At 41.6% G+C, this 25,927-nt stretch overlaps 1 protein-coding gene across 1 annotated transcript in view; it reads right to left on the reverse strand.

Moving 5' to 3' along the window:
- Positions 1–406: 406 nt before the first annotated feature.
- The window catches only part of SKIC2 (SKI2 subunit of superkiller complex), a 50,090-nt gene continuing 24,569 nt past the window's right edge, over positions 407–25,927 (reverse strand). Inside the window, exon 19 of the mRNA XM_088061445.1 lies at positions 407–831. Within this exon, the coding sequence (XP_087917571.1) occupies positions 407–831 (425 nt within the window). The remainder of the gene's footprint in view (positions 832–25,927) is intronic.

A 25,927-nucleotide genomic window follows, 5' to 3' on the forward strand; every position in this document is an offset into this window, starting at 1 on the left:
TACTGCAGAAGCATTGATGCATGCACACATCTGTGTCAGCTGAGACTAGTGATCCAGCTGCATGCACATTTCCTTCTTGAGGTATTTTCCATATTAAACCACTTCAATAACAGTAAGATGAAAAATAGACTAAACAAAGTATTTCAGATAAATCAAAACTGAATAGGAATTAGAATGTCAATATGGCAGTAAAAACTTTTTCTGTTGTTTTTAAATGGGAAAGTGTTTTGTACCAGCAGAATCCTGTAAACAGATAGAGAAGGAGGGAATTCACCACATAATTTCTATTAAACAAGAATTGATTCATCATGTGAGAAGGTACAAATTACAGAAAACATGAATAGTCAATAAAAGAGAAACAACTAGTTTACATGAAGGAAGAGAGAACACTTCGGTCTGAATGCAGTTATTTTGTGAAAGCTGCTACAACAGCCCATAGAACCTCATTCATGTTGGCTTTCATACATTCAACCTCAGGGTCTAAATCCAGAAGCTGCCGCACTCTCTTTGTGGCTAAATCATACTGCTCATCCAGAAGGGGGGCAAAAGCGTTCTCCAAAACATCTGAGGCATGGGCTAAATAAACAAGTGCCAGCAAGCGCTTCTCCATGCGGTGAGGGTTGTTCACCCATTTGTCAAGAACTGCTTCTTGAACCTTCTTAATGAGGCGCTGTTTGATGTTGTTGTTGGTGAGAGGGTGTGTAGTCATGTCAAAAAGAAGGAAGTTTTGTTTTTCTGTAGTCAGTACACCTTTTTCCACTAGATTTTTTGCTAACCGTTCACGGACATTTCGCAATTGGTAATGCAACTTCAATGGATTCCATGTTTCACCTAAAAAAAGAAAAAAGAAAAAAGCCAAGAGTCAGGAAAAGTTTAAGCTGTATTATTACAGTGATTCTCTCCCCCGACCACTGCAAAATGAGCTGTCAAATTAATATAGCTGACTATTACACTAAGATATTGTGCTCATGTCAGTATTTAAAGTTTGGACAAAATGCTACTAAGCCATGTCTTGATTAGGAATATGACAAATAACCACTCTTTTACTGAAGGGAAAGAAAAAAACCCCACAAACCCCCAAAACAAGCCACCAAACAAAACACCACACACAGCTAGGAAGAAAGAGTTACAAACAAAAAATAAGCATCTCCTCCAGTCTTGTCCATTTGTCTACTTCCAGGCTTTTATCAGTTCAGAAGCTGGAAGAAGCTTCATTGCCATTCTTTCTGCTACAGAGATAAGCAGCACCTACTCTATATGTCCTACTAATTTCTCTATTTCTTCATGTTTACATCCTTTTCTCCCTTCCTGCCCCCACTGGATAAAACAGTAACATGCACTGTGTGAGTGTAGGTGTGTGCATTACACACAGGCACATATTGGGCATAGGCTTTGATATTTCAATAAAATTTTTCTCTAATGTTTTTTGTAAAGGCAGGAGAACTGGGAACTTCAATGTGTGTCCTTAGAGAAGGGAATTCTAAAAGCACACAATCAGTATCAACAACTACTGAGAAAGCTAAAGTTGCCAGGTGAAAAGTTGTTTGCACCTGGTGGGTTAATACAATGCTTATTCTTCAAAACCCACTGGCCTATGGAACTGCACAATGTTTATTCTGTAAGAAGAAAAACTGGAAAGCAACCAGCCCAGTTGTGCCAACTTTTACTAGTTTACCAGGTGGTTAGGTATGATTTTGGGGTCACCAACCACCAGGGACCACCAAAGAGACCCCCAGGACAGAAGAATGCATGCATAAAGGGGAGGGAACATATGTTAATGATTTTAGGGAAATGGTTATCATATGTGTGTTTATTCCAGGAAAATCAATGAATGTGTATGTAAAATATAGTATATAAGCATGATTTTTTTCTGTACTCAGCATGCACAATTTTCAGAGGAAATATCCCCTTCTGCATCTATTGTTGTACAAAACACTCGCTAACGGTGAGAAACTTCTCCAGGGTCAAGCTGTTCAGGTATAAGCAATTTATTATAAGGGTAAAGAGAGGGAGAGACCCGTATCCACTGCCAGCCGCGGCGCACTCGTGGTCAGGGAGGGAGACAGAGTGGAGCGGGGAAAGCAGGAGAAGAGAGGTTAAAGAGGGAGAGGGAGGAATCAAGAGAGCATGAGGGAGAGCAGGGAGAACAAGAGTAGAGTAAGAGGGAACACAAGGGAGTTAAGAGAGTGGGGAGAGTAAGAGAGAGGGGAGAGAGAGAGGGGAGAAAATGAGCGTGGGGAGAAAACAAGAGGGTGGGAAGAGTAAGAGTAAGAGCGCAAAGTTCCTGTTACAATACAATATATGTCTTTCTATAGTGAATATTCTAATTCCCAGTAACCAATCACTATGAGATACACCCACTAAAGAGTTTACATATAGCCTATAGGAACTACTACATTACCATATAGTGTTACATTTCAACCTCTAAAAGCTTTACAAATTCTTCCCTTGCTGCTTGACCTTTGGATTCTCTATCTGCAGATGGACATTGCTTCATCATCAGGGATTCTCCTTTAGCTGGCTAGGCTATTGTTCTTTGGTCATATAGTAACTAGTACTCAGCATCTTATGACTCAAAGCAAGTTTTCATTTCTACTTAGATTCTAGGCTTCATATTTTCAGAATCTTTTGCTAAACAATCATATTCAAAAGGTTTCCCTGTTTCATCCTCCCCAACATACATCCAGCCGAATAAAGAGTGCCTGCTTCTTAATGCTACATTTGTGTTAAGGAGGTTTTTTTTTTTACTGATTTTTGGTAAGTTTTGACAACCTAGTATAGTTATAACCTCTAGTTATAGGACCTAGTCCTGACATTCAACTGATCCAAGGGATTGCAGGACCTCCAGCCAACACTGAGGGATTCTTGGGGAGAACATGCAGCCCCTGAACCAAAGGAAACCAGAGCAAGACCCCTGGTAAGATAAAGGCATTCTTTACTTTAAAGGTGTTTACCTGCACATAAGGTGCAGCAAAAGCTTCACAGGGTTAAGTTTAAAGGTACCTAAGGTGGGAACAGGGAAGGTCCATTCTAGGAGCTGATAGAATAGCAATTGGTTTGGAATACCACATGGTTTAAATGGGGAATGGATCATCGAGTGAAGAAGGGGCATTTTGGAAAAATTCCCCCCTGGGATACATATTAAAACATTGGGGAAAAATTGTGGGAGGCCCTGTCTTAGTTTGAAAGACAGGTGTCTGCCAAGGAAGGCAGGAGCCTCTCTTGGAAGGCAAAATATGACCCCCTTCACTCTGAATTATTTTTATTTTGAAATGAAGGGGCTTTCAGGAAAAGATATGACAAAAGAAATAAGAGTTCTTTACTAATATGTATAAGAAGGCAAACAAACAACAATGGCAGCAACAACAAACAGAACCAGAAACCCATTAACAGCCTTCTCTTGGCTGCCAAGCACCTTCCCTTCTGGTGTAGTTCTGGTCACAGCTGGCAGGGGCGTTGTTGGCTCCGCAGCTTGACAGGGGGGTACAATGATTCTCCCATGGCTGCAGGGGGGGACCGTGGTGCAAGTTCAGCCATCTCTCACACGTGGACAATGGTGGGTGTGGTAGCAGAAGGGATGTGAAAGCAGCTTCCTTTACAAAATCACAGTGGAAGCCAATACTGGTGCCCCCTCTGGATAGCAAAAGGAGATGTAGCAGGAAATCTCAGAAGCAGCAAGCTGGAAGGAAGGTGCTGCCCCTTGCCCTGCCCCCATCTCTCTCCCAAAACCCCGGCCTGGCTCCCACTCATCGTGATACTCCTAGAGCCAGGGAGGATGGGCAGGGAGGGGAAGGGGTCAGTAGCCACCCTGGAAACAAAAAACAGAACAAAACCCCCCAAAATTATATGGAATAATAAACCATACCAAACACAGGACCCCTCACTCAGAAACAATTGGTTGAGTATTGTAATAGCTGGTAGCTGAAGTATACTTTGACATTTTGTATTGTAATAATTGGTGGCTGAAGTACACTTTGGCAATTTGTAAAGAAGGGGGACATTGGAAAAGGTATGGGGATATCAGACAGGAAACCAAAACCTGTCTCTTCAAACCATCAAGCTCATGACCTTAAGCAAAGATGAAGAATTTCCCTGAAGGGGATCGAGGGAATCATCGTCACCTGAGCTTCTAGTTACATTATTGCTGGGGAATAAAAATGTAAATTTTTTTAATTGATACAAGAGCAGCTCATTCGGTACCAAATACATGCAGAGGAAAATTTAGCTTGGTAAGTGTTATGGGTGTGACACAGAGGAAAAAGAACAGGCCTTTTATACAACTATTGCTATTTAAATTAAGAAAATGGTGGGGGACACACCAATTCTTGTATAAGCCTGAATGTTCAATCCCCTTGTTGGGGAGAGATTTATTGGGAAAATTGAATGCTCAAATAACTTTCCAGGATGGGGAAATACAAATTCAAATACTCAAATCAAAAGCCACTGAGGCAAAGATTTTTATGCTACAGGAATTAAATGAGGTGGAAGAAATCCCAGAGGAGTTAAGAGAATGCTGTAACCCCACTGGCATGGGCAACTGAGATGCCTGGATGATCAAATGTGGCCAAACTGGTGAGGATTACTCTCAAATCTGAAGCCAAACTGGTAACACAAAAACAATATCCAATTGTGAGGCAAGGAAAAAGTTGGAGAAGATTATAGAAAAAATTTTAGAATATGAGTTATGGAAGGAGTGTGAATCAGAATATAATACATCAATATTACAAGTTAAAAAGCAAAAAAGCAAAATGGGGAATATTTATTTGGTACAAGATTTAAGGGCCATTAATGAAATAGTACTTGATATTCATCCAGTAGCAGCTAATCTGTACACACTCTTGACATCACTGAAAGGGGAATACACAGAAAAGGGAGTTCACAGTGCTCAGTTTTAAGGATGCCTTTTTCTATAATACCTCTTGACCCAGGTAGTTAGAAATTGTTTGCTTTTGAGTGGGAGAATCCAAACACTTTTTCTGGATGGCCAGAATCTTTCCAATCTTGCACCAACAAGGCAAGGGAAGTCTCAAAAGTTTTGCTGAAATTCATATTTAATACCACTGGGACTGACTCTTTTAAGCCTTAAAAGGCACATTGTTATCAACAGATCATTGGGACTAGACTCGCATGTACATCCTTTCCAACCAGGAGATATGGTGTGTGTCAGAACCTGGAATTTTTGACCAATCCAGGAGAAATGGAAGGGACCATATCAAGTCCTCTTAGTAACTTATTGTGGTGGTGCATTCTCCCCACCTCCTACTCCTTTCCAGGCTGTAGTGTGATCTGAGAAATACTTGTTAGACTTTGGCCTTGAAAACAGCACCTGGGTTCAGCTCTTTCTGAGCTTATCAGAAATACTGTCTGCTCCCAGGAATTGCCAACAAGCTCCTCTTTTCCTTATGACCAGCCTTAGAAAGTATTCCTCTTGCCTGAATGGCATAACATTTTGTCTTGGGGTGATTTCCTATTCCATGACCATCTGCTCTATGCCCTGAAATGTTTGCTATAGCTTTAAGGTGGGTCTGGGGGAGGGGGGAGCCTTGGGGCTCTTAGGCTCTGATGCCACTGAGGCCACATGGAGTAAATGGATTGCCCTCATCACACAGTGTGCCCGTATTGGAAACCCGAACTGCCCTGGGATTTTGGAAATGATTACAAATTGGCCTGATGGTGAAAATTTTGGTCTGACTGATGAAGAGGAGCAGAAACAGGTGACACACACTGAGGAAGCACCACCGTACAACCAACTGCTACAAGAAGAAACATGCTGTGCTCTTTTCACTGACGGTTCCTGTTGCATTGTAGGGATGAACCAAAAGTGGAAAGCAGCTGTATGGAGCCCCACACGACAGGTTGCAGAAGCTACTGAAGGAGAAGGTGGATTGAGTCAACTTGCTGAACTCAAAGCAGTCCAGTTGGCCCTGGACATTGCTGAAAGAGAGAAGTGGCCAAAGCTCTACCTCTACACTGACTCATGGGTGGTAGCAAATGCTCTGTGGGGGTGGCTGGAAAGGTGGAAAAAGGCCAATTGGCAGTGTAGGGGAAAATCCAATCTGGGCTGCTTGAAGAGTGGAAAGACATCACTGCCTGGGTAGATAGGCTACCTGTGAAGGTCCATCATGCGGATGCCTATGTCCCCAAGAGTCCGGCTAATGACAAGCACCACAACAATGAACAGGTAGATCAGGCTGAAAAAATAGAGGTGTCACGGATAGATTTGGATTGGCAACACAAGGGAGAGATGTTCCTAGCTCGATGAGCCCATGATGCCTCAGGCCATCAGGGCAGAGATACCACCTATAAATGCGCCTGAGACCGAGGGGTGGATTTGACCATGGACAGTATCTCCCAGGTTATCCATGATTGTGAGATGTGCGCTGTGATCAAGCAGCCCAAGCAGGTGAAACCGCTGGAGTATCAGGGAAGGTGGTCCAAATATAGGTATGGGGAGGCTGGGCAGATTGACTACATCACACTGCCTCAAACCTGCCAAGGCAAACGTTACATGCTCACAGTTGTAGAAGCCACCATGGGATGGCTGGAGATGTACCCTGTGCCTCATGCTTCTGCCTGGGACACCATCCTGGGCCATGCAAAGCAAGTCCTTTGGAGGCATGGTACCCATAAGAGAATTGAGTCAGACAATGGGACTCATTTCAAGAACAGCCTTATAAACACCTGGGCTAGGGAACATGGCATTGAGTGGGCGTATTATATCCTTTACCATGCACCAGCTGCCAGGAAAGTTGAGTGGTGCAAAGGACTGCTAAAAACTACCTTGAAGGCACTGGGCAGGGAGACTTTCAGAAACTGGGAGATACATTTAGCAAAGGCCATGTGGTTGGTTAACACCTGAGGCTCCACTAACTGAGCAGGCCCTGCCCCATCTGAGCCCCTGCATATAGCAAATCGAGACAAGGTTCCGGTGATACATGTCAGAGATTTGTTAGAGAAGAATGTTTGGATTAATTCTGCCTCAAGTAAAGGCAAACCCATTTGTGGGGTTTTCTTTGCTCAAGGACCTGTTTGCACTTGGTGGTTGTGATGGATTTGCATTTAAGAAAAAATAGAAAACACCCACGGAAGTTAAGGCTGCTGGAGGCTGATGGGAGGTTTTTTTTTCTCTTTTTTCTCCTGGCCAATAGCTGGCCATTTATGAGAATTGTCAGTAGTTTTGACCATTGAAAAGTGAGATCAACCTGTGAACACCACCCTTTAAACCTAAGCCCGGGAGCTTCTAGCTCTCTCTTGGTTTCCGGCTTTGAAAGGTAACAGATGGTGAAGTAGTTGTGATCCCATGAGATGCTGGAAAAGAGAAAGAGAAGTGAGAGTTGATGAAGACTCATGGCCCCCAAGAGAAAAAGAGAAAACCTCTGTTCCCAGAGATGATCAAAGAGACAGATGAAGAGAACCTTTGTCTTGGAATAACTCATCCTTAAAATGACCCCCCTTGAGTTCATGGCCCATGAACACACCTCAGAGTGGTGTGAAATGGGAGGAGGGGCCTGATAACAGAGTTTTCCGGGCAGCTGACATCAAGGGACTGAAAATCCATGAGAGAACTGTTTTCTTGTGGAGAACTCTCCATGGAATAACAAAAAGAAACTTCTTTTTCTCTACAAAGACTGATGAAAAGACTATTATATAGTTGGTACTGTTTTAACCACCAAGTTTTGTCTCTGTGTTGTCAGTTAGACAAGGGAATGTTTGAGTGGTGGGGAAGAAGGGTTTCTGGTAGTTTTATTCTGATTTTTTATTCTTGTAGTTTTATTAATAAACTTTCTTTATTCCTTTTAAGTTTTAAGCCTGTTTTGCCCTTCTCCTAATCCATATCTCACAGCATGAAATAAGTGAGTTTTTTTAGTGATTTTTTTTTTTTTGGTAGTGCTTTAAAACCACAACAGTGGGTAATGCAGAGGAACGGGGAAGCATGTTGTGTACCTCAGGGGGATTTGAATTTGGATGAGAAGAGCTTGTAATGATGGAATGCCTATGTACCGCTGAATGTCACTGTCACTATTCGTATATAGTTATATGGATATATGTATAGATGTGTGTGTTTAGAGTTGAAGTGTATTAAGTTTGGCATTAAGCAGACAATATGGAATAAGGGGTGGAATGTCTTGGGGTGGTCTGCTCTATGACCAGAAATGGTTGCTGTAGCTTTAAGGTGGGTCCAGGGGAGGGGGAAGCCTTGGGCTCTTAGGTAGGCTTTTTCAAAGCCTCACTCTCAAGTATCTGTCATTCCATGTGGACTCATTCCTCTTTTTATTTTTTTTTTCCTTAGCTTGGTGTTTGTTAGCTTAGACAAGGAGGTTTTTTCCCTTTCCCTGGCCTTGGAGACTGTGACAGCAATCCTTTGTTTTGTTTTTTTTCCCTTGAACTGTTCAGTTTGGTTTTGGTCCGAGATCAGAGAGAACAACTGACAGGAGATGAATCAGCTGGGGACTGGTGGGACAGCAAGGAGCTGCTCCAGCCAGGCCCCAGACCTTGGAACAGCCAAACCAACAAGAGAAAGGACACCAAATCCACCAGCTTCATCTGCTGTGAAGAGGGGAAACACACCAGAGATTCACCAGGTTCTCATCTGTTTTGCTGGAGCTGCTGTGTGAACCCTTTGGATTTTTTTCCTTCCCTGAGACTGGAGCCGGCACCATTTTTTTTCTCCCTACCATGTGGCCAGACATTGTGGGTTTTTTTCTTTCTCTGGAATTTTGGGGGTTTTTGTTCTGGTGTGTGGGGGGGTGTGTGTGTGGGGGGTAAGTTTTGACAATGCAGTATCTAGCATTTATTCATCTTTTTTTCCCGTGCTGTGTGGGCACTGTGTTTGTCAATAAACAGTTGGTATTTTCACTTTCATCCACTAATATTTATTTTTTTTAATTGGTGGAAAGGGATTGTTGAAATCCTTTTCTTTAGAGGAAACACTCATTTCCAGAGTGTTTTTCTCCTAAATTTGTCTTTAAACCGAGACACATTCCTGTTCTCACACTTTCCAAGAAAGTGCCAACTCAAACTATGGCCAGGATAAAACATTGTTATGACTAAAGACCACTGTCTTACAACCCTAGAAACAGCGGTCCAAAAGGAGACCCTTTGAGCTCTCCTGGAAGGCAGCAGGCTCTGACCAGCAATCTCCCTCTGAGTGGGACACCTCTCAGAGCCAGCAAATCCTCAGGTTTGCTATACTTGGAAGATCAACAAAACACAATGTATCCTGGGGCAGTATCTTCACTTTTAGAGGCCAGATCCTTCACCCATCGGGAGATGCAAAAGGATCCAAAGTGAGTATTTCACTGACCTCTGAGGGGAATTTTTCACAGGTACCCTCCTTGCACTGACTTTCTGTCTGGGTGCATGCCCCTGAACCTATGCCATAGCAAATCTGAGAAATACTGCTTTCTTAGATGCTTAAGTACCTCAGATATCCAAGTAAGTTAGGCCTGTCAGTAAGGTTAAGCTATAAACTTACTTAAATGCTGCTAAATGTTGTTGTCCTGGGGTGACTTTATGATACTGGTATCCCCAATCGTCTGGTTTATGTTATATATTAAATTCTGCACCTTTAAGACTGGCTCTGAGAGCGAAGGCGGGTGGGGGGGGGGGGGGTAAGAAGAAGCGCGCAATTTGTGTTGAAGAAAAACATCACTCCCACACACCCCACTCTTGGACTGTGGTGTCTGCAGAACGGACACACTGCAGGACAGAGCTTCTCTCTAGCTTTTAGTTAGTTTTAGCTAGCTGAGGCAGAAGAGTTCCCTGGACCTTTTTTTTTCTTTTTTTCCTCGATCTGTGCAAACCTGCTCTAGACTGAAAACCACCCAGCCAAACCCCGGGAGCTCACGCCTGTGGCCCACCGGGGCCTGGGCCTCGGCACTTTTCCAGCGCCGGAGAGACTGATAAGAACCTGAGCGAGCCGAGCTACACCACATGAAAAGGACTTTTCTTCCTAGATTTACCATCCCATCGAACAGCAAGAGGTTTTATTATTTAATATTATTCAATTTCTGTTAAATAAACAGCTTTTTCCACTTCTCTCCAAGGAATTTTTTTTTTCCTTTCCCGGACCAGTTGGGGGGGGAGGGATCATTTGAATTTTTTTTCCCTAGGGAAACCCCCATTTGGAGTTTTTCTCCCGAATTTGCCCTAAACTAGGACAGTTGTTCTTTTGCTAAGTTGTTAAACATAACTTATAAGCTAAGTGTTGCTAAGTGTTGTTCTGCTGAGTTGCTAAGTATAACTTTGAAGTTATAAGTTAGGTTAATTGCTGTTAAGCCTTATTCCTCTGTTAGATTGTTACGGTTAAGCTATAAATTAAGTTATAACTTAAGTGTTTTTCCTATGTTAAATTGTTAGGCTTAAGGTATAAGTTAAAGTACTGCTAAATTTGAGTGTTGTTAAGCTTTTAGGCCATGTTCCTTTTTATCCTTGTCTGAATGGTCTTTTGATACCCCCCTCCCCCCCATCCACACACAGTCCCCTAGATAGTTCTCAGTTCATTTCTGGTTTGATTGCCTGGATTTTGTTTGGTTTTGTTATTGCTTGTTTTTACTTCTTGTGCCTTAGCTGTCCTGTAAGTAATAGAGTGAATCTTGCTGATGAACTTGTCATACTTTGTTGCTTAATATTAATTCTGATTTTTGCTCATACCCTTGCCAGCAATTTTTTAAATAATTACAAACTCTTGTCTATAACACCTATAATGCACTCAAGGTAGAAGGAATCAAGCTCTGGGTTCATCACACATGGGTAAAGCGATCACATATCATTGTGAACTGGTATATAATCCTTTATGCATGTGTGCTGGGTTTCCATTAACTGATATTTAGTAAGAAGGAAGAAACCACCCACGGAAATTATTTTTCTGAGAGAAGCTGCTAAGAGCTTCCTCTGTGCCTGGAAAAAAACAATAGCTGGCTAGTTCTGAGACAGACAACTGATTGAACCATTTAGAAGTTGTATCCGCCTCTGTGAGATCCACATTTTCAAAATAGACGAGCCCGGGAAAGCTCTCTTGGCTTCCGGCCTTGAACAGGTAACTGGGGGCTGGCCCCTGCTCGGCCTGTGTGGCCTGGCAGGGCTGGGCTGGGGCTCTGCTGCACCGCTGGCCCCTCCTAGGAAGCCTGCTGGGTCCCGTTCCAGCGGGGTGGCCAGGGCCCTTTCCCAGGGGGGCCGAGCCCTTCCCGGGGAGCCCACTGAGCCCTTTCCAGCGGCGCCAGTGGGCCAGGCCAGCCCCCGGCTCGGCTGAAATTCTGTCACCGCTGGGTTTCACCAGAAACTGCCAGGCAGGGGGAGAGGAAGCCATCGGCCCACAGCATACTGCCTCTGAGTGCTAGCCTGGCTGCTGAGATCCTAGCTGCCCTCCCCCAACACAACCACAGAAAATCATCCAGCATAAACAGCTCCAGCCACTGCCCCCGGCAGAAATCACGTGGCCATCCACAGGCCTGGGCAAGATTTAACCCTTTCACTGCACAGATGAGACCTGCAGACCTTGATCCTCTCTCAAGGGAGAGAAAAAGTGATGACACGTAGAAAGACAACATGAAAACACCAAGGTCAGTAAAGGAGTCAAGCCTCAGATGGAAGGAGAATGAGGAGATGCCCTAATGGGGCTGAAAGTTCTTTTGGTAGGGCCATGGAGATGGACAGTGATACACTGAAATAGCCCTTTTAATACATGAAAGAGTATGGGGGGATTGTGATACATAGCATGAATAAATTCGTGCTAAAGTTATAATCTTGTCTGACAAGAATCCTAGCATATTTCCAGGAAACCTTCCCTGATGAGATTATAGTGATATGCAGCATGGCCAACATGAATATTAGTCTGCAAGGGGCATATCTCCAAGAAACCTCCGTCCGATAAGATTATAATGATATGCACTCATAAATATTCGTCTGCAAGAAGTGTATTTCCAAGAAACCTGATGAAATTACAACATATACACCCAAAACAGCATGAATATTTGTCTGCAAGCAGTGTATTCCAAAGGACCCCCAAGGAGCCTGAAAACATAAAAAGCATCTTGGGACAGTTGCAGTTCGTGAAGCATGGTGAGGAAATGCTGCAGATAGCCTCCTCCCTGTATCACCTGGTGCTGTTCGCCTGGCACAGGGCCAAACTGATTTTTGCTTATGGTTTCCTTCTTATGATTGTAATTTAATTATAGAATAAATTTCTTCTTTTTACTAATCAAATTGACTAATCATTTATAAAAGATTGGTGACCCCGACGTGATGCAACTTTGGTTTTTGTGACTCTCCCTCTCCAATCGGGGGGTGGCCCGCTATTTCAGCAGCCTGACGGTGTGGGAGACAAACAACCCCGTTGCACTCAAATATTGAATTAAAAGTAAAAGCCATAAGCAAAAGAGAGAAAACAAGCTCGGTGCTCCCAGGGGGCCCACAGAGGATCCAAAGAGGGGTCCTCGAAACTGCGGTATATTCTTCTTGTAATTCTATGTGCACAGAGACCCACGTGGGAAAGAAACCGTAAGTACCTCTGGTTGAGTAAGTGTGACTGAGCGTATGAATGAGACGTGACAAGAGTCACGGAGCGAGAGCGGACCCCTGACGAACCGCAGTTCCTACACCCTGCGAGGGGTTAGGTCGGTGAAAGGGGGAAGCGGTTTTGAAAAGGCTCATTGCATACGTAAAATCCAAATTTTGAGGAAAAGAGTTTGGACATCGGTCACGGGAGGGGTTAAAAAGGAAAGATACGCTCCCAGGAACTCGGGGTGGGGGGCAGGTAAATCCTTTTTAGCCTGGGATCAGAGGTCCAGGGGAGAGAAGGAGAGAAAATAAAAAGGGAGCACATTACCGATCGAATCTCCGCGGGTCAGTCACCCGTTGGCTGGAGGGCAAAAGACGGAAACGGAGCTGATGCAGTACGGTGAGTACCAGCCAATTGCAAATCAATATGCATGACTGAGTAAAGTGCAACAGAAACTGCAGTGTGATTGCAAAACCACCCCCCCCTTAGAAGCGCGGGTTTGGGTTTTGTTTTTTTAGTTTTTGTTTTGTTTTGTTTGGTTGGGGTTTGGTTTTTTTCCTCTTTTCTCGGGATCTTTCTAAGGATTTGGGCACTGAGAGGGGGTAGGGATTGAGAATTAGACCAAAACATTTAATAAAATGGGACAGAAAAAAAGCAAAACCCAGAGAGGATTTCAAGAAACGTCCTCAGGAGAAAGGAAAAGGGAAATCCCAGAAATTCCACCAGATAGCCCACTGGGGTTTTTGTTAAAAAATTGGGAAGACTGGCCCTCAAAAGAAGGGAAATCTAAAGAGAAGGTGATTCACTATTGCATGGAAGCCTGCGGGGGGGGAAAGAAATTAGAAGCCATTTGATTTGGCCCATGTTCAGGTCTTTCGAAGGCTGGATCTGTCAAGCTCTAGATACGTATGTAAATAGTAAAGAACCCTCAAATCAGGAGGAGAGAGACTATGCAAAGATATGGATAAGATCAGCAGCTAAGCTATTCACTGTTAAGATCGAAAAGCCAGCTGAGACCAAAGATGAGGCTTGAGATCCGCTAAATCATCTTCCTCCCCCATATGTGGCGCCTCAGCCTCAAATCATTCAGCCGACCCAACCCCTGCCTCAGCCTGGACAGAATACGAGACCAACGGCCCTCCCCCTTAGGGTCACTTGTTCTCCCTCTCCAAGAAGAACAAGGAGAAAAGTAAGAGAAAAAATTAATGATGAGAATAATGAAAGTGATGAGGACAAAGAAAAGGGGCACAATCTTTTTCCATTGAGAGAAGTACCGACAGCACCAGGGGTAATTGGATATGTTAATGTTCCCCTTAACACTGGGGATGTTCGAGCCTTCAAAAAGGAGATGGGTAAGCTTATAGATGACCCCCTGGGGGTGTCAGACAGGTTAGACCAGTTTCTGGGACCCAATATGTACACGTGGGATGATATGCAGGCTATACTAAGGACATTGTTTACTACTGAGGAGATAGAAATGATAAGACAGGCAGGAATGAGAGAATGGGAGTGCAGAAATCCACAAGGCATACCTGGAAATCAAAAGTGGCCAAACCAAAGACCGGGGTGGGATGCTCAGACAGAGGGAGGTCGTCGAAACATGACAGATTTAAGAATTATGATAATACAAGGAGTCCGAAAATCTGTCCCTCGGGAGAAAAACATTAGCAAAGCATTTGAAGAATGTCAGAAAAAAGACGAATCTCCTACAGATTGGCTCGAAAGGTTACGGAAAAGCCTACAGATGTATTCGGGGTTAGATCCTAATTCTCCAATAGGAGAAGCATTGTTAAAAACACAATTTGTAGCAAAATCCTTGGAGGATATATGAAAGAAACTCAAAAAGTTGGAAAACTGGCAAGAGAGGGGACTACAGGAATTATTGAGAGAAGCACAGAAGGTTTATGTAAAGAGAGATGAGGAAGAACAGAAGGTTCAAGCAAAAGTATTAGTTGCAGTTGTCAGGGAAGTTCAAAAGCAAGAGCGACCCCAGAGTCCGGTAAAACCAGTGCAGAACCAGAGAAGCCAAAATAAGCAGTCTGTCCCACAAAAAGGGACATCAGAGAGCCCTCAGGACAGACATCCTGAATGCTATTACTGCAGAAAGAAAGGGCATCTGAAAAAGAACAGTAGAAAAAGAATGCAAGATGAAAAGATCTTTCAAGAGGACTAGGGGGGTCAGGATCTTTTTATTTTGGAGTCCAAACCACCACCTGAGCCCTTGATAAAATTAAAAATAAGACCCCATAAAGAGGAGGTATCTTTTCTGATTGATACAGGGACTGACGAAGTACTGTCCAGAAATTGCCAAAAGGATGTATAAAGAGTAAAGATACCATAGTAGTAGTAGGGGCAAAAGGAGAACCCTTTAAAGTCTAGTTATTAGAGATGTAGAAATAGAATCAGAAACTAAGATCTGTTTAAGAGATTTGTTACTAGTTGAAGAAGCGGATTATAATTTATTAGGGAGAGATCTGATTGTAACTCTAGGAATAAACTTGATAGTGCAAGAAAAAAAATCTCTTAGTAAGCCTGTACAGACTAATTCAAAAGGATGAGAGTAAAATCAGTCCTCAAGGATGCACAAGGAGAAATCGGAAAATTAGAAATGAAACCTATTTCCATTGAAATACAAAGACCAGAAGACCCAATTAAGGTCAAACAATATCCTATTTCTATGGAAGGAAAAAAAGGGTTAAAACCTGTAATTGATGAATTAATAAAAAGGGGGACTTTAGAACCTTGCATGTCAAGGCACAACACTCTCATCTTACCAGTATGGAAAACTGACGGAACCTATAGGTTAGTTCAAGATCTGAGAGCAGTCAACCAAAAGACAAAAACATGTTTTCCAGTGGTTGCAAACCCATACACCCTTTTGAATTGTATTTCTCCGGAAGACACCTGGTATAGCATGTTAGATCTGAAAAATGCCTTCTGGACTTGTCCACTAGCAAAAAATAGTCGAGATTACTTTGCCTTTCAGTGGGAGGACCCCGACACAAAAAGAAAACAACAGCTTAGATGGACAGTACTTCCCCAGGGGTTTGTTGATTCTCCCAATTTGTTTGGACAAGCACTGGAGCAGCTACTAAGTCAGTTTGTGCCGACAGAAGGAATCAAGCTCTTGCAGTATGTTGATGACTTGCTAATAGCTAGTAAAAAGGAAGAAGTAAGAACAAATACAATAGCATTGTTAAATTTCTTAGGAGAAAAAAAGTTAAAAGTATCAAAATCAAAGTTACAGTTTACTGAACCAAAAGTAAAGTACCTAGGGCACTAGATTACAAAAGAGAAAAAGAAATAAGACCCTGAAAGAGTAGCTGGGATTGTTGAATTACCACCCCCGCAGACAAAAAGAGAAGTTAGACAACTACTGAGACTTCTAGGGTATTGCAGGCAGTAGATTGAAAAGTATAGTGAGAAAGTGCTGTAGTGCATCTAAAAATCATGGTATGTCCCAAGGATAAAACTCACCCTCAGTCTGTGTAAAGTTAGTTCCTACCTGAGAAAAAAAAAAAGGAGCAGATGTGGCGACATGCCTCAGGGGAGACAGAGTTACATTGTCCCACCCTAAACCTCTTGTGAAGGGCGGCCCAGGTGTTCTGATTGGGTTTGAGTCCCTGGGGGGGTTCTCCCTTGGTGTGTTTCTAATGGTCCCTGACCCTGAACTCCACCCTCAAGGGTGGAGACCCTTAAGAGTTCTGTCTCTCAAAAACCCCGGCTCTGCCTTTGTTTGGGGCTCTTTGTTCTAGATCTGAGTTTGTTCCCATGCTGAATAAATGGTTTCATGAACCGAGATCCCGTCTCGTTGGTGTCCCATGCTGGTCCCCAGAACCCTGCAGCTTCCCTGGACAAGATCCTGAGGTTGCTGAGTGCAACAAGAAAGTAAAATTCTTATATGAAAAATTAACTACTGAAAGAATAAAATGGACAGAACAAGATGAAAGAAGATTTAAAGAATTAAAGAAAGCTCTTGTAACAGCTCCAGTATTAAGCCTTCCTGGTGTAAAGAAGCAGTTTCAGTTGTTTGTAGATGTTAACAACCATATTGCTCATGGAGTATTAACACAAGATTGAGCTAGGACTAAAAAACCTGTGGGGTATATGTCAAAGCTTTTAAACCCTGTAAGCCGAGGCTGGCCTACTTGCCTACAAGCAGTAGTAGCAGTGACACTATTAGTAGAAGAGGCCAAAAAAATCACCTTTGGAGCCTCACTAATAGTATATAACCCCCACAATGTAAGAAGCATTTTGCAACAGAAAGCAGACAAATGGCTCACAGATGCTAAGCTTTTAAAATATGAAGCTATACTAATTCATTCACCTGACCTGGAATTATGAATAACTACCGCTCAGAATCCAGCACAATTTCTATTTGGTGAACCACTGAAAGTATATAATCATAACTGTGCACAAGTGGTAGAATTACAAACAAAGATAAGACCAGATCTAGAAGAAGAAAAACTAGAAAAAGGAGAGAAGTGGTTTGTAGATGACTCCTCGAGAGTCATAGAAGGGAAAAAGAAGTAACGATATGCAATAATAGATGGAATGACAAGAGAAGTTGTAGAATCAAGACCTTTAAGTGCTAGTTGGTCAGCACAAGCCTGCGAGTTGTATGCAGTTTTACAAGAACTTAACAGGTTAAGAAAAAAGAAAGTGACAATTTTTACAGACTCCAAATATGCCTTCGGGGTAGTTCACACCTTTAGAAAAATTTGAGAAGAAAGAAGTTTAACTAGTACCCAAGGACGAGGATTAATTAATGAAGAATTGATAAAACAAATCCTAGAAGCTATTAGGAGACTGGAAGCAATTTCTGTAGTCCACGTTAAGAGCCACCAGATGGGAATGCAATTTAAGACTACAGGCAATAATCTATCAGATACGGAAGCTAAGAAAGCAGCACTACTAGTAATAGAGATTCCAGAAATTAAAAAAGCTGAATTTCAGGAATACCCCTCCCATCCCACTTTAAAGGAAATTGAAGAATATAAGAAAATGAGGAGCAAGTGGAAAGAAAATAAATGGAAACTTCCTGATAGAAGGGAATTGTTATCTAGAGATTATACAAAAAAGGTTTTGAGTAAGTTACATCAACAGACTCATTGAAGAGCGCGAGCACTTGCAGAGCAGTTTTTGAAGTTTTTTGAGTGTAAAAGAATCTATGAACTAGCAAAACAAGAAGTGTTAGGGTGTATGACATGTCAGAAGATAAATAAGACAAGGACGCGGCAGACTCCATTAGGAGGCCGCCCTTTAGCATACCGCCTGTTTGAAAGAATTCAAATAGATTTCACTGAACTACCCAAAGTAGGGAGGTATAAATATCTGTTAGTAATAGTAGATCAGTTAACACATTGGGTAGAAGCCTTTCCCAGTGCCAGAGCCACGGCTCTAACAGTGTCAAAAGTACTGTTAGAAGAGATAATACCACGGTACAGCATAATAGATCATATTGATTCAGACCAGGAGACGCACTTTACATCAAAAATCATTAAACAACTAGCAGATGCTTTAGGCATCCGCTGGGAATACCACACCCCGTGGCACCCTCAGAGCTCTGGATGGGTAGAAAGGATGAACCAAACATTGAAAGCCCAGCTATCAAAATTGATGCTAGAGACAAAAATGTCATAAGTTAAGTGCCTCCCCTTTGTTTGGGTTCAAGCAAGGCTGGTACCCTGGCTAGAGCCAGCACGGCAGCTATTCCCAGCTGCTCGGTCCATATCCCACTGCATCAATGTGATGGATGGCGAAAATGGCGATTTATTGCAGGGAAACTTAACATTTTATAGCTTGGGGTCACTGTGTTACTCCCATCTACATACGTCACACCTGGGTGCTATTGGCTAATTACAAAAGGCCTAGCTATCCTAACAGAGGGGGGGTCTAGTAGCTTCCCGTTACATCCCGGTGTCTTCCGCTCCGCTATGCCCTAAACTACAACATATTCCCCTCTCTCTATGAATAATTAATTTGCTAAAATATAAGGTGTATTAGTCTTGAAAATGGATAATATAAAATTGTGTAACTTTTTCTAGTCGGCTCTTAACAAAGGACACAAGCTTATTTAAAACACATGGTCCAAAGATTAGCACAAGTAAAATCATCACAACTGGTCTAATCAGGGTAGACACTAGGGTGGTTAGCCATGGAGATTGATCGAACCAGGACTGGAACCAGCTTTGCTGAGCTTCTCTCTCTGCCTTCCGCTGAGACAGCCTGTCTCATAGCTCTGCCATGGTGTCTCTCACTACTCCGGTGTGGTCTGTGTAGAAGCAGCACTCTTCGTTCAGGGCGATACAGAGGCCTCCCTGCTGCATGAATAGAAGGTCGAGACCTCACTTGTTTTGCAAAACAACTTTAGAGAGTGAGGAGACTGATTTTTCTAGAAAGGATATGGATTTCTCAATTCTCTGTAGATCTTCATCTACAGTCATTTGTAACTAAAACAGTCTCTGTTGTTGGGTCACGATGACAGAGACACCTGTGGCAGCACCAGTTGCTCTCAGGTTAAGCAGCATCGCTATGGTTACACCTGTCACCACTTTTCTTTTCTGAAGTCAGGTGAGTCTCTCTACTTGCAGGCTCAACTCTTCATCTAGGTGGTATAGGACTCTGGGGATGATAACAGCTAATACACAAAAGTCAACAGAGGAGTTAAAGCTTGGGTATAAATACAAGGGCTAGACTATTAGATCATGGGTTCTCAGCTTGTACCACAAGGTTGGGGCTCACTACTTCAGGTGTTATAACTATAAACAGCACAATTACTATAAGCAGTTTACCATGTAAATAACACTATACTTACAAACTCACAGCTAAAACTTTAACGTTAAATGAACTTTCAAAAATGCTTACACTACCTCTTAAAGGAAAATACTTATACTTTACACTAACATAATAATTTCTACACAGGCTAAACACTTTACCTTAAACTATTATCTAACTACTTTTAACATACGTGTTCTGGTATATATGTAATCTAAGCGTAAAAACAATTTGCTAAAAGGATAAACACACAATTACAATTTGCTTTGTATATAGTTAGATGGAGTCTCTACACCTCCCAAATCTTCTACAGAATTTTTCCAACATGATTCAGTCCTGGAATGTTCACTGCTCCCGTGATGTCAGCTGGCAGTTGATTGGTGACTGAGGGCTTTGATGTTCAAGTTGTTCTTCAAACCCTTCTAAATCTTAAAACAAAGGATAACTGAAAAATTGATAGAAACACCACATCATAATAACAACATAAAATTTCTGTTGGCAACTGTCTGTGTAGTGTTCGGACACAATTGTGTCCTGACAGCTCCACTTCTGATCCATGTCTGGAGTACCAAGGCTGTGTGAAGACACCTCTGTTCACTGGATCTTGTGTGTTCAGAGGCACACAGTCTGGTCAGATGGACAGGTGACCTTTCTGAACCTGACAACAAAACACAGGCACTTCTCTCCTTGAAGTTAATGAATTACACTAAACAAATGCTTTTAGGGTATCAATTTCCCCCCCTTTTTCTTAAAAAAAAAAAATAAAAATGAGATGTATTTCTGTTCAACATTAACACAAAACCTTATACACAATTAGTAAAAACCTATAGCAGTTGAAAATCAATTAATATAAAAGTACTGTTAATTATTACAACACTGCACCAGCATCTCATAGTTAACAAACAAACAAAACCAAAAATTATCAGTGAAGGATTGGATAATCATCTCCGGAAATGATTCTCCAAGCTCACTTCAAAATTGATCCAGCTGTCATATTAATAGGGTCAAATTGCAAAATTAAAAAGTGACTCAAATACTGATTTGGGACAGAAAACATCTGGATCTGTTGATAAACATTCTGTCCAGGTAAAGTTAAGACTTGGCCAGGGTCTTAGACTTTAAACTGGAAAGATGCCTCTTAACATATTTTTAAAACAAGGTTTTCAATAACAACGGCTATGAGATGCTTACAGCACAGCAAACTGTTAAAATGCATTTGTACAAAGCAAATTATTAAAAACTTTAGGTACCAGACTAATTAAATCATTCAGCAGTTGGCTTAATTTGAAGCCCCTTCTATGGCAGCTGATCTTCAGCAATGCTACTTTTTTTTTTTTTTTTTTTTTTTTTTTAATTCTGGAAACACTGAAAAATAAGGAAGTTATAGCAAACAAAACTGCAAAAATTGCAACAACTGAATAGAACTCTCAATGAAGTCTAGGGTGTCACAGACTGCATTCATTTCTGTCCACAAGCAGGTGTTCATCAGTGTCCCATCACAGTTGTTTCAGTTGTAGCTGTCTTCATATCTCTAAAAAAATAACTATACTTTGCAATTTAGACAAGTGTTTCCAATAAAACATAAAACAATTCAAATTAAACAAAATTTAAACTTAACAAAAATTATTTATAACAAAAAGAAATGACAAAACTTAACTTTTAAAAGGCTATCTAAGTTATACAACTTAAAAACATTTAAGCCAACGGTAACATGGATTCACTATAAAAATTATAAAAATGTAAGAAATACATCACAATTTTATGTTATCTAGCTTTGAGAATAACCCACAATAACTGCAAATGTTACTAAAAACACTCATTCACAACAAGAATTTGCTTAATATATGTTCAAATTAGTTAAAATTTCAAAATGCAGCTTCTTTTAAAAAAGCCACAACAACACAAGATTGGGCAAGTTGTCATTTAGCTTTTGTAGCACTTTTCAAAAACATCAAGCCTAATTTTTAAACTAAAATCTAAAATCCAAATTGATATATATGCAGTTATATGTGTTTTATTTAATAAAAAGATTCACATTAAAATTTCTTTATTAAAACTGTCAAAAACTCAGCAAATGGGTAATATATGATTACTAAAACAAAACAAAAATCTTTTAAGTTTCTTGGGATACAGAAATACAACATTTAAACTTTTTAATCTATTTTTAAAGGCACTTCATTCAATAGAAACTTATTTTTAAATCTCAATCTAGATTATAACACTGCTAATTTACAAACAATACAATTTATAAAGCTTTTAATTTTTGAATTGTCTAATTAAAACTCTCTCTTTTTTATCCCTCTCCAAAATATCCAGCTTTTTGTTGTTTTTTATTGTTTTATTGCTTTGCTTTCCGCGGTTTCATTGAAGTCGCTGTTACTTGTTTCACCGGTGGTTGCCATGGCAACAGCGTTCGGCCGTGTGTGTTTTCTAAACTCGTCCGCGCCGAGCTACTTTTTAAATCTGAGAAAAACTCTGAAAACTCCAACTGCATAAATTCATAATTACTTAAAACACAAAATTAACTCTAAAAGGGTACATAAACATCTTTTAAAAACTCAGTAAATTATGACTTTGTAACAAACTCGGTATTTTCCCAGCGCTTCTTCCCGGGGGGGGTGGGGGGGGGTGGGGGGGTGGTGAACCGCTCGTACATCGGTCGGAGTTAGAACTCAACTGGCTGGTTATTTCCTGTTTGCCATGCCTTTTCTTGGGCCGTTCCTTCCCCCCTGGCTCTCCAAGACTTTCGTTCCACCCTCCACTCCGCCTTTTACCCCACCTTTCCCTCCGCCTTCTGCTTCTCCTTATCTCTTTGCATTCCAGTCTCTGTGTCTCTGTTCCCATTCGCCGCGTCTTATCTCTTTCACTTCTTCACATTCCTTTTCTCTCCCATCCCCCCGACTGTGCCCACCTTCCAAAGACAGCTTTAGTTCTTTGTTAGAGACATATTTTTCCCGCGCTACAACTTCTTTCTCTGCGCCATCTTTATGTCTTTGGGGGGATGCTTTCTTCTTATTTTTTCTGCCACACCTCTGGCTATTTCTATTAACTTTTTCCAAAAATCTTCTGCTCTTCGCTGTTTCTCTGAGAGCAGATAAGAATTTAGGGACTGAGGGGACTCCCGGCCCCCCTCCCGGCTCAGTTGAGCTTCTCCCCTCGGGGGGCTATAAAGCTCTGACCCTAACTTTCAGGGTAGCCAGCAAACAGTTCCTTGTCGTTTCCGAAATTTCTTCAGCAAAGATTTTAGCACATCTGTCCCACACCTTAGGGTGGATAAACTTTACAAACTCATTTACAACTTCAACAACCCAAATTCTTGCAATAACAAGCAAATTAGGTTTACAACTTAATTACAATCTAACCTTTTTGATGATTCCATCATCCTTCTGGGCCCAGGCTTTTCCCGTCAAGAATAGACTCACTATCTTGACCGCTGCTCCTTGACTCAGGGTATCCTTGCTTTTTAATTTCTTCTCACGTTTCTTCCCGCTTTTTCTCCCGGGTTTCATGCACCAGATGTTGGGGTTCTAGCAAGGCTGGTACCCTGGCTAGAGCCAGCACGGCAGCTATTCCCAGCTGCTCGGTCCATATCCCACTGCATCAATGTGATGGATGGCGAAAATGGCGATTTATTGCAGGGAAACTTAACATTTTATAGCTTGGGGTCACTGTGTTACTCCCATCTACATACGTCACACCTGGGTGCTATTGGCTAATTACAAGGGGCCTTGCTATCCTAAGAGAGGGGGGGTCTAGTAGCTTCCCGTTACATCCCGGTGTCTTCCGCTCCGCTATGCCCTAAACTACAACACCCCTTAGCTCTGTTAAACATACAAACGATGCCACACTCCGAGAGGATTGTCACCCTTTGAAATGCTTTACGGAATGCCATATGATCATGGGATGCCAGTAGGGCATCCGAGACTGGAAGATAACCAAATCCAGCCTTATTTAATAGCTATCAACAAGAATTTACAGGAGCTGAGAAAAGAAGAGGTAATAATGCAAAGCACTCCTTTGGAGTTTGCCATATATAAAATACAACTAGGAGATGAAGTGTTAATTAAAACTTAGAAAGAAATCTCCCTCACACCTCACTGGGAGGGTCCTTTCCTTGTGCTTTTAACCACAGACACAGCAGTACGAACAGCTGAAAAAGGTTAGACACACCATTCCCGAGTAAAGAAGATTAAACACCAGGAGAAAACACCTAAATGGAAAGTGACTTCTCCTCCAGGAAGTTTGAAGATAAAGCTGAATCGATATACTAATGACTGACGAAGACAAAGCAACATGTCTGGTACCAGAGTGTGAAGGTTATCCTTTTGTTCATTTTAAGTGCTATTATTGTCAAGAAATTCAGGTTAAACACTGTAAACACGGGTATAAACCTAAAAGGCTTTGTCCAGTATGCTGCGTAGAAGAAACCTCTATAACCAACAATTCATTAGTGGTCGCTACTAACTTGGGCGTATTCGAATTAGATTCCCTGGAGTGGTGTAGATTGTATCAAGAAGGGGTAAGAAGTAAATTAAGGTCAAAAGCACAGGTGCTTATAACTGAGTGTCGGCGAACAAACAGCGTACCCTGTGATGCTGATGCAGTCAAAATATCATAGTAAGATGCCTTTAAGAGAAAATATACAGCTCATTCCACCCATGGATCCCCTGAAGGATACCCCTGCTGCCGAGAAGATAGACTCCCTCGCTGCAAGCCGCAACCCTGTGGGCGTAAGCAGAGGCAGAGGAGTACCTGTGTGGAGAGCCCTAGTGGTTCTGAGTCTGATAATGGGTGGAACTATCAGTCTGCTCTCCCAGAGTTACCCCAGCATTGAGAAGCAAAGCTCAACCCAAGACTGTAGGCAGTGTTTTAAAAACACCCTGGAAAAACAAAGGGTAACAGAAACCCTGGCATATTGCACCCACTCTGACTGCAAAATCAACAACAAAATAGGAGAGTGTGAGCATAACCACACTCGGTATAAAATGTGCCAAATAAAAAAAAAGAGTAATCTGCCATGACCCAAGAGCAACACCTAAAAATTGGTGGTTAGAGGTGCAATCTACACCAGAAAGTAAGAAAATACTGGCCCACACATTACACAAACAGGCTGCTGGATTAGAGCCTATTGTTCCCACTTGTAACAAATGTAACCATTCAGTATGGATCAGAGGGAGAATGGAATCAATGTTTATGGCACATTCCCAAGTAAGTGCAATATGCTATAATCACAGCCAAATAAAAATGTGTACTATGAGAGGGAAAACATATTGAGTTAGAGAAAATCTGAAATATAGTAAAATAGTTTCTCTCAGCAACGAGCCCGTAATAACTAATCTTCTCGATAGTAATGATGACCGAATTTGCTTATGATATGGCAGAACTTTCTGTTCTGCAAGAGATGGAGAAGGAGTAGAACCAGAAAGTAAATTAAAACAGATAGCTCAAGAATAAGAGAAACAAAAGGCAGAGGCAAAAAAAGAAATAAAACAAGAAGAGCTAAAAGCATTAAATAAACAATATGAAGAGTTAGAACAACAGTATAGTAATTGGAACCTACCCACCTCAAACAAGAACCTTTTTGTAGATCTAATACAAGAGATCACTACAGAATTAAGATTATCTAATTGTTAGATTTGTGGAAAGCTTAAATCAGCTGAGAAATGATCATGGAAAGGTGAGAGCTTAGTTCCAGAGCAACTTCTGAAATAGAATCATACCCAAATTTCCAAAACATTAAAACGACCCGAAGGGTGGGTTTTAGATCATCAAATAATTGGAACAGTTTGTATCAGCAGAGAAAAAAAAAGATATACTGAAGTAGTAAGATATATGCCTTGTATATTCACTTTAACAGTGAATTCAAATAACAACACCAAAGCCTGGCAACCAGAAACCCCCACTGGATACTGGAGTCAAACAAAAAAACCCAACAAATTGTGATTGGAATGATCAGATCAAATTATGTTGGCACAAAAGTCCTGAAGCTAATCCTTACCAATCCTTAAAAAGCTTAAATAATTACTGGGATAAACCAGAAACTGTAAATGACCAATAGAAAGCATCTGACAGAATATAGTGGATATGTGGGGGAAAGGCATACAGTGAATTACCCTGCAGGTGGAAAGGATGCTGCACTCTGAGAATGATTCGACCCTCCTTCTTTGTGCTACCGAAGTCTGAAAGTAAACTATTAGGAACACCCCTATATGAAACCCTAGGCAGAGAAAAAAGAGAGCTGAATCTTGAGTTTCCAAAAGCAGGAGAGAATCAGAAGTGGGGAAAAGATGAGTGGCCTGCAGAGAAGATAATAACTTACTATGGTCCAACAACTTGAGCTCAAGACGGGAGCTAGGGATACAGGACCCCAATTTACCTATTAAACCGACTAATAAGACTTCAAGCCGTGGTAAAAATTGTATCAAAACATACCTCTGATGCTCTCGAGTTATTAGCTAAACAGCATTCACAAATGTGAGCATTTGTGTATCAGAACCAAATAGTTTTAGACTACTTGCTAGCAGAAGAGGGAATCTGTGGAAAATTCAATGAATCTGAATGTTGTGTAGAAATAGATGACTATGGAGAAACCATAAGAAACCTTGCAGCAGAAATTAAGAAAGTGGCACATGTACCAGTTCAGAAATGGAA

Source organism: Pseudopodoces humilis, chromosome 12 (assembly GCF_049639895.1).
Source record: "Pseudopodoces humilis isolate 2021_Gansu_Grassland_sample_001 chromosome 12, ASM4963989v1, whole genome shotgun sequence".
Lineage (NCBI taxonomy): Eukaryota > Metazoa > Chordata > Aves > Passeriformes > Paridae > Pseudopodoces > Pseudopodoces humilis.